Source organism: Montipora capricornis, chromosome 8 (genome assembly GCF_036669925.1).
Source record: "Montipora capricornis isolate CH-2021 chromosome 8, ASM3666992v2, whole genome shotgun sequence".
NCBI lineage: Eukaryota > Metazoa > Cnidaria > Anthozoa > Scleractinia > Acroporidae > Montipora > Montipora capricornis.
The window spans coordinates 46,001,473-46,011,472 of record NC_090890.1 but is presented as its reverse complement, the minus strand read 5'-3'; the positions used below and the strand labels follow the sequence as shown (position 1 = coordinate 46,011,472).

General features: G+C 41.2%; 1 protein-coding gene across 1 annotated transcript in view; it reads left to right on the top strand.

The window, feature by feature from the left end:
• Positions 1-10,000, top strand: part of LOC138014068 (uncharacterized) — a 134,135-nt gene that overhangs the window by 71,681 nt on the left and 52,454 nt on the right. The window contains 9 exon segments of the mRNA XM_068861097.1: positions 305-1,266; positions 3,499-3,733; positions 4,451-4,598; positions 4,601-4,663; positions 6,048-6,113; positions 6,116-6,187; positions 7,171-7,370; positions 7,739-7,990; positions 8,772-9,032. Of these exon segments, the coding sequence (XP_068717198.1) occupies positions 305-1,266; positions 3,499-3,733; positions 4,451-4,598; positions 4,601-4,663; positions 6,048-6,113; positions 6,116-6,187; positions 7,171-7,370; positions 7,739-7,990; positions 8,772-9,032 (2,259 nt within the window).

Sequence of the window (10,000 nt, the reverse complement as noted above, 5' to 3'; positions counted from 1 at the left end):
TACTATTTGACCAACAGCGTCGGTCATGTTTAGCATTTGGGTTGTATAATATATTCGACTTCATGACTCCAACTTTCTTTGCATCGTACTCATCGCAGCTGCAGTCCACGTTTGGTTAAAGATGAGTTTGGTGAAGGGAGGGCTGTGATAGAACGTCATTTTAATTCAATAGCTTAAACTGAGAACGAGTGACTTAAATAATTAGATGACTTCTACAAAACTATTTATACTTTGTCTTTCATCCTGCTAAAACTGCTAAATATTGATTGATGAGTGATTGACTGATTGGTTTATTTATTAATAGGTTGAAGCAAATAGTCTTACTTTAGACTATATCAACATTACTATCGAACCCTTTGCTGAGCTCTCGGCTAGTGGTCTGTCTGTCGAAGTTCCCGGATTACGTCACCATGGAGACGGATGGGGTGGTGGATCGGGCTCCTCAGGTGCGGGACACGGTGGACACGGTGGAATAGGTCATGGCCAATCAAAAGTTGGTATCTCATACGGGAAATATAGAAAACCTATTCACTTTGGCAGCACAGGTGGAGCACAAGTTTTCCCATTCACTGGTGGATTAGGAGGAGGACGATTCAAAATCATTGCGCATGACACACTTGTTGTTGACGGACAGTTGAAATCCCGTGGGGGCAATTCTCGTGCAACGCGCGGCGGTGGTGGCAGTGGTGGAAGTATTCTTGCTTATACGTCACGAATCCATGGCGATGGTGAAATAGACGTCTCTGGTGGGGACGAGGACTCCGGGAACGGGGGTGGGGGTGGTGCTGGTCGCATTTCCTTGTACTACCGAGAAAACCACTTCCTAGGGCGTTTTCTTGCAACAGGTGGAGCAAGTCCCTACGAGCCGGGGGGTCCAGGGACAGTCTTCGTTGAGAATGTGCCGGGTATGAACGCGACGTATGGTCATGACCGCATCGATGATGCAGCACACGCGGAAAGGCCTCTTATTGACGAGGAGATTACCAATGGAACGGTATGGGCTCGAAACAGGACGTTGTACGCGAACGCGATGGGACGGATACCTCGCACTCCTGGGGCTAATCTTAGTGCCAGTTACAGCGATTTCAGTCAGGGTGGATCAAGCAGGATTTGGTTAACATTGGACGAGGAGGATCTGGTATCTAATGGAACAGACTTGGAACTGGACGAGTTGCAGCTGTATGGTGGTGCACAGCTCGCTGTTATAAACCCGGGGGACACCAAAGCACGTATATCGATTGTAATTGGTCAGATGGAGGGAGATAGGTGAGATACAGCCAAAATTCATTGATTTGATTACGAGAAAACATCTTAACTCTCTGTGTCGAGTAAGGCTAAATTTGTTTCCATCTGGAAACGTGGATCTCGTTAATAACGTCAGCACTTACTCTCAATGATAAGTGTTCTCGATAGCCTTCATATTTGACCTTGGTTCACGCAACACGGTAGAGGCGGAATTTCCTACAATTGGATTGATGCGAATGGCTTTTAAGTGAAGATAGAGAACGAAAGATTCTCTGTTGAATGCTCACGTTTTTGTCAAAATGCCCAATTGGGTTATTTCACGTGATTGAATTGGCTAGTATAGCAAAGAAACGTGCAAACCGCACGTGCAGCACATTGACCATTTTTCCTCATCGGTGAAACTAATAATTAACAATTATTATTGGACATGAAGTGATAGACAACTAACGAGGCGCTTAGCCCGGAGTTGGTTATAATCATTTTATATCTAGCAAGGCAGTATCAATAACTCTTCCATTGAAGCATCGATTTCTGTCTTGGTCAATTCCGGTGCAAACCGGCTTTTGTCGACCTTATTTTTTCTCAGAAATGCAAAAATGTTTTCAGCTCGCTTTATGGCTGACGCGTTCCTTGACCAAATTAGGTACAGCAGGTATACGAACGGATAGCCTGTGTCCGGCGAGCCAATGAAAACGTTGGAAATCCTATATCCGTAGTTCAGTTTTTAAAAATATTGGTTATTTTTGGTGTTGCTTTGTCCTAGCGGTCGTCTTGTCATTGTGTTAAGAGCTAATCTTTGAACGATTCGATCTACTGCGTTTATGAACTGCACCTGGAAGGAACAGAAACTCTTGTATTCAACATAGCCACCAGCTGCACGCAGTTATGGGGACCTTGGACGTAACGGGCTTGTTCACACGTACAACTCCAGGATAAGCAAAATCAAAATCACAAAACGCTTCCAATTTTTTTTATATTCAATAATAGTAATAATTCTGATGATGATCACTTTATTCAACCGAGAGCACGTACTCCTATAATCGGGAAGACTGTAAGCAAGGCCAAATCGTACCAAAGTGAAGCAGATAAAATAAAACTCATCACTAAAATGGCGACGTGGTTTAGGATCAAGTGACCAATAGTAAATCAAACACTCGACTGATGAAGACATTCTAATAACGTTGATATATCTCTGTTAAATACTGTTATTGCAGTTAGTCGGTAGTTGTTTGAATCACGTTATGCTTCCAGAGCAGGAAAATAATCTTTTCTATAAATCAAATGTGGTCTTCGATGAGAAAGGAAAACCAGGCGGAGGAGAGTAGAAAACAAACAAATGAACAAACAAACTCATCCTACCCATGACTTTGAGTCCGGGAATCAATCCCAGGGCCCAGTAGACGGCGAGTGCTCTAATCACTGGGCTAACCCTGTTTTTTCCTTGTACTTTTGTATGCGTCGCATGTCTGTAGAGGTCAATAAGTCACTAGTTAGTACCCAATTTAAAGGCCCAATTGCACCCAAGATGCAACGCAATTGTTTGTAATTGTTTTGAATCTCGAGTAGCCTAATCCGATTGGCCAACTATTTTTGTTGCGCCAGCTTCGTGCTGTAGAAAACAAGACACATCGCCATTAGCCTGATCGTCGTGTGGTTTCCCGGGTGACTAAAGTTACCTTTTATCCTTATGGAGTAGACTGATTTAGACACTGGAGAATCAATGAAGCTGAATTTTTATGGTTCGGCTATTCAGCAAGGGGAATAGAATTATTCTGAAGCTAACGAGCTACTAGGTGACATTATTTCAGTGCTGAAATGCACGGCTTGCTTTATTTAAACTTACTTTTACTTTGTCAGTTTCGATTTGTTAGGATACCTGGGAGGCAGAAGTAAAATGCTCTTGTAAAAATGCATGTGCTCAAAAGAGTGGCAGAGGTTGCTGTTTTCATGGAGCCGCGTGCAAACTTTGCCTCCGCAATTCGTCATGTTGTTCGATACTATTTGACTTCAAATAGAAATATTTTAAACAAATATAAAGATGACATAAAATTATGAAATGATAAGTTGAGAACGCATTCAAATCAGGACCTAAGAGATTTATCAACGGATGGCCTTTGACGAAGAAGATTCTGAGAGGCTTTCTGAGTTTTCGAATTTTTGTAATTTCGTGATATACGAAATCATGCCAAGCGCGTGTTGGGTCTAAGGTGAAAATGGGCCTTTAACTTATCGATATTTGTTCACGTTCCATAGAACCGGAAGACTTCATCTTGGCTATAACCAAACGTTTCTGTCTCTGCAATCATACCTTCCTATGGATATGATCATTTACCAGGGTGGATTGACCACTATGCAAGGCTTGTTGCTTGTTGCCGGGGTAACGGTCGAGGTTGATGGAGTCTTGGAAAGGTGTCAGAACATCACTGTGGTCGATGATGGAGTCATTCGCATGAAAGAGATGTATGATACTGAGGGAAAACCCACCAAGGTATGTATTCAGTGCCCAAGGCAATTCACATTTATTTGCGGAGAGGAGGGCTTTTTTAACACGCTTGTTAATTAGCCAAAGTTTGTCATGGGGTATCTGTGTAACCAATGGAAACGAAAGCAAAGGGCCTTATAAGTATTTGCTTCGTGGCCTGATTTTCTTATTTGATTATCTGTGGCTGGTGTAATAGTGTCAGATAATTCCGAGAGTATTTTTTCAGGTATGTCGCCATTTTTGATCAGGTTTACAAAGTGTCTTCTTTAACCCTCCCCTCAACTTCAACACCTGCATCCATGATAAATAATAGCGATAAATGTCACTTAAGTATCTTTCTGATTCTGAGCATAATGATAATGATAATTGGTAACTTACAAAACACATCTTAACATGACGGGATGATCAGATCAGATGATTAGATGATATAATACGAAAGTTTCGAGTCATAAGTGCATTCCCCTCCACCATGCTCACTCAATACATTCGTCTGGGATTAAAACTGCTTCAGCCATAAGCACTCCAAAATAAACAAAATGCTGACTCAATGTGTTTCGCCTTTCTCTAAGCTCTTATCCACAAAGATAATTTTCTTTTGTCGTTTTGCTCCAATCATAACCTCATGTGCTCCTTGTATGCTTACCTAATTTACTGTCGCAATTCTACAAATAATAACTGTTGCATAAATTTATTTATACTATCGGTTATTTTTTGGGGGTTTAGACCTTTTTCTTTGAAACAATCCAAGTTCGAAACAAGGGAACCATGAGTGTGACCAATCAAGAGAGAATCCGTGAATTCCGCGGAACTTCTATGCAAGTATTTGGCGGTGGTACATTCACAGCTGTCAATCTCCATGTACACGTCAAAAATTTACCATAGATGCATTAGCGATTGTCGGTGCCACACTGGAAGGAGAAAATTTCACATACGATGGTAAGTCTTTTTTCGTTTATCATTATCATTATTATTATTATTATTATTATATTATTATTATTATTATTATATTATTATTATTATTATTATGTAATTTCGGTTGATGCTAGACATTACTCAGTTTGTCCAAGTAAGCCTACCAGCCTAAGAATACTCAGGCGTGCTCGGGCGTTTTAGCTTTTCTAGAGTCAAGTCCTGAACTACCGTAATCAAGAGAAGATGAGGGGAGAGAACACATCCACCATACCTGGGTCTCTTCCAATGATGCGTGGCTATTTTAAGGAAGACACTTGATTGGTTATCATTGGCTGCGCGACAATGGGCACGAGACCTAAATAACTTTCACAGCATGGCGCGAACCTTAAAATGGATTGAAAGAGAAACTCATGGGGCATGGGAATGTTTCCTCTTCCCTCAGGCTCCCTTGGTAAAATGCAAGAACACCCCGCGATTCTTACGCTCCTTGTCTGCCAATTACTGTATTTTAGCTATTCCAATGCATCATTTCCTCTAAGCGATTTAACCAATCTCTATCGACGATTTATAGAGTGGTTTTCAATTGAGTGCCGAAAATAATAAGCGAATTGCTTTCTTTTTGCATTACTTCACTCAGTGATTGGTTCAAAGTTCTCGCCCCATTTTGTCAACACATCAGAAGTGAAACCAAAACCAATCGTGGTTCGCGCGTGCACATTTTCCCGCGCTTTCTGTCGGTTACGTCTAATTACTTCAAGTTTGGTTTACTGGATTGTCTCTGTACTTTTTGATTGGCCAAAGTAATTACTTTGGTTTTGGTTTTACGACAGTCGATTAAAACTCGCTCTATTTATATTTTATTGTTATTATTATTATTATTATTATTATTATTATTATTATTATTACTATCATCATCAGCATCGTCATCATCACAGTCATTATCTTTAATGTTACCATAATCATTGTTTCAACTGTTGTTATTATGATTATTTCTATTATTTAAAAAGTAAGTGACGGTTTATCAACTAAAGCATACTTTTCTTGTCTCGGCCCGAAGAAGCCTTTTTATCCTCCAAAGGATGAGGAAATTTCAAAAAAACGCTCTCCTTTAAAATGAGCCAAGTACCAAAAATCATAATCCGACCTCTATACATGAAATTATTATGTTTTTGAACCTCTATTATTGAAAACATAAGTGATGTTTTATCAGTTAAATCACCCCTGAGGCCTGTTACAGACCTGTTTCATTAAGGGATATTTTGCTTGTCCCCACCCTAACAAGCCTTTTTATCCTCCAAAGGATGTGAAAATTTAAAAAACGTTCAGCTCTGAAATGAGTCAAGTACCATGAAATCCTAATTCGATCTCTCTATATGAATATGGACTTCTACCGTGCCTTATATTTTAGGTAAGGGCCCTGGCGCCGACTACCCGTCCCCAGGCTCTGCCGGTGGATCTGGCGGAGGGCATGGGGCCTGGGCGGTCGTGCTGCGAGTCAAGTGACAACTGGGGCTGCTTATGGGTCCATCACTGAACCCAGTGAATTCGGTAAGTTTGGGTGTGTTCTTGTGTATTGATTCCAGTACAGTGAAGGAAGGTGTAGTCGTTGACCGGTTGGAATTGATGCTTTGAGGCCTTGCTCTACTGCCGTGGTTTCCTCTTAGACATGAAGCCTGAAGCCTGGCTCAACACCTAAGCACTCTGATTTGCGTTAAGAATAGTGTCAGAGGAACGAACGTGAAGTCATCGATATCCTCTTCAAACTTTGTCCGACGACCAGTGGCTTAGAGTTGATTGAGCATCGGACTCTCGTGAGGGAGATCGCAGGCGGTTGAAACCACGGCTGGACCAACATTCATGATCAGGGTCTTCAAAATAACTTAGGAGAAAATTATGCTTTTGTACCTTCATCTGCATATAGTTAGAATTTCAAGTCTTTTCGGATAAGGATTATAAACCGTAGGCCCCGTCTCACAACCTTTCCTGTTATGTCAGCAATGTTGGACGTTAAAGAACCCGCACGTGAAGTGTACTAGGGAGAACCCGGTGTTTTGGTTTGTCCTCCTTTCACATTCATACGTGGGTTGGGTGGGTAAGGCGAAACATGGACTGGAAGCGGCTGTCATTGGCGCTCTTACAGGATTTCGTCCGATCTCACCGCAGAGAAAGGATTGTAAACCACGTGAGCCTGTATGTGACATTTGCAGTACCTAAATCCATTGCCATTACCATTACCATAAAATGCTGGTGGGGAGGCTTAATTGTGAACGTCTGTGGATTGGGGTTCTGCAATCTCGGGAAAGATTTCATAACAACAGCTCAGAATTCTATATGTTGACGTGGGACGTAAAAGAACCCGCACACTTGTCGCAAAGAGTAGGGCATGTAGTTCCCGGTGTTGTGGTCTGTCTTCTGTGGTGTATTATGGTTGGGAGGGTAAATGCTTGGAGATATTAGCTACACCAAACTACTCTAAAATCCGAGGGTAAATAAAAAGATGTATGTATGTAAAGATGTATGTTTGTTTACAGGTAGTAGCGGAGGGAGGGGTGGAGGAGGTGATGGTGGCCGCGGAGGTGGAATTTTCTTCCTCAATATAAGCGACACTTTAGATATTGAAGGAACTTTGCGTGCGAATGGCGCCCACTATGCTGGATCGTATTCTGGCGGAGGTAGTGGGGGGAGTATTCTTATCAGGACGAACTTGTTTGAAGGAAGTGGAATTGTACAGGTGTGTTTAACGACAACAGTTTTGGATTTTCAACTTCTGGAGAGTTTTTGAGAAAATTATATTGATGCACACGGCGGCTGTGTACAATTTACAAATCCTTAACCATGGCTGGTTATAATTTCTTTTAGTGTTCGGGTATGTATTTCTAGAAATAGCCGTTATATATATGCAAAAGGCAGATAGATAACGTTTCTTCATGTAGCAGATCCTGTAGGGGACCATGTGACTGGCTTGCTGCAAAAACCGAAAGAAAACAAAGACAACAGAACAACGTTTTCGAGTAATAAAAAATGTGCTACAGTGTTGATTTCAGGGAGCACAATTAACCTGCATTGGGTGATCTTTTTTTTTTTATTTCTTCTCCTAAGGCTAATGGTGGTAATGGATATAGTGATGCTACAAGAGGAGGTGGTGGAGGCTCTGGTGGTAGAATCGCTCTTTATTATCGTGGAGGGTTCTTTGATGGGGTCCTTGAAGCTGCTGGTGGGAACGGTTACGTAGAAAACGGTGCTGCCGGAACCGTGTACGTGGAAATGGCGGGAAATGACTCCAGCCGCGTGCACCGTACTCTGAAAGTGGACAACAAGGGCCGACCGCCTTTGACCGAGCGAATCAATCAGGTAAGCTAATTACAAAGTCAGTGGTGGAGATGTTTAGTGAAAACGTTCATGGTCAGCAAGCTCACTTTGAATTTGTAAAGACAGCACCCGTTCATCCCTTTCCAAGAGGTCCTTTATCCGGTTGCGTGCTTAATGACCTGGCCAAAGGATGACCGCCGTCGAGGTTACAGTTAACGTTTTGATAATTCAGACTTCACTGCTTTTTTTGGTTGAAATGAATGATCTTTTAGGTGTTCATTTTCAATAGAAAAGACATAAGGTTTATAGGAACTGAAACCATTCCAGCCTCGCTGGGAAGGCTACTTCACTGCTTAAGTTGAGAAATGCATTTAATTAGGTTGACGTCAAATTTCAAGTAGACACCACGGAGTGTGCCATTACCTTTAAACAGAGTTAATGCACGAAGATGGGTATGAAAGTCGACAAGTCTTTTTGTTTCATGTTTTTATCTGTGTTTTTGGCCTTGAAGGTGCACAAACCACACCTTTTTTTTTGGAGAAGATAATCAATCAAATCTTGCGATTAAGTTATGCGCAACCCATTACCGGTGCGAAGTGAAAACAAACCCATTGTGCACTGTCACGGCCAATTCAACATCGATTGCGGTAACCTTGTTCTCACTTTTGAAGATTATAAATTTTCATAACCAGTCCCTCGATTAGATTTGGTCTAAACGCCCACTACGTATTTAAAAAAATACAATTAGCGTTAGAGTTCAAGTTGCTTTCAGGTTAGGATTTTTTTTTTTTCGAGAACTAATGTCAAATGATTTTCATTTCAGGTGGAAGAAGTGAAGCTTCATCCGGGTTCCATTTACAGAGACTACTCTCAGGATTACACCAGCATAAGCGGATTCCGAATCTCGTCCAATGGAGTAACACAAAGTTATTCACACGGTGGTCACACTTACTACTATTCTCTGAGCCGTATGTGTGACGGAAACCTCAAGAATGCTTACGTAGCGCAGTCACAACACACCAATGTGGATATCACCGTCACTTTGCCGAGAGACATGTACATACATCACATCAGACTGTACCCGGTGAGCCAGCTGTGTTTTTGAAATATTGCAAACAATCTTTCCAGGTTATTTTATTGCGAATCCCGCGTTTGATCTGGAATATTTAACAAACATTCCAAAAGCGCGCATTGGATACGAGATAACTTGCCTCTTTGGCTATAAAGAGTTTTAGTTTCCTTAAGTGCTACTGTGACAAAAAAAAGGCATTCCTTTTTTTTCTTCAGATTTTGGAAGTGCGTTTTCTTAACACCTGACTGGCAAAATTTTTGAGGTTTTATTTTTATCCAAAGTTGTTTATTTTAAGTGTAACTTTTGGAATTCACGGTCCGCCATTACTCACGTTCAAAACTGAACCTCAGAGGCTTGGATATAGGGAAAAGTGACGTCATTTACCTACTTGCCCAGAATTTCAGCGTATAAATGCAGTTTATTTTATGTGCAAAACACGGGTTGAAAAGTCTGAAAGCCTGAAACTCCCGTGCTGCCTATTGATTCATCCGCGTACACACACATAGCATTCTTAAACTTGTGAGACGTTACTTTCTCCTCAGTCCAGCTCTCTCAAGATTTTCAAAGGTGGTCATGGCGGACCATGAAATAGGAAAATACCATTTCGTGTACACAGGTATCTTTTTTAAATCAAGGCTTAAACCCTGGGTCAGTTAGTGTTTGGTAAACAAAGTTTTGAAATCTAAAAGAAAAAAAGAATTGATTTTTTTGGTCATATTAGCACTTTGGGAAACTGTAGTGGAGCGTCTTTACGGTAGTTAATTTACCATACCAACTTTGATGAAAGTCTATCCCTTGGCTTTAACCATACGCAAAAAGTGCGAATGAAATAAATTCCTCACGAAACTGTAGCAAGATATGAGCGTACGTTTATTTCAGAATTTCGCTTCCTGTCACTAACTAAGAGATTTAACGAGCCAATCGAAAGCGCTGGAGATGCAATATCCCATCCAGTTGAACTTGGTAAAGAATTAAAACAA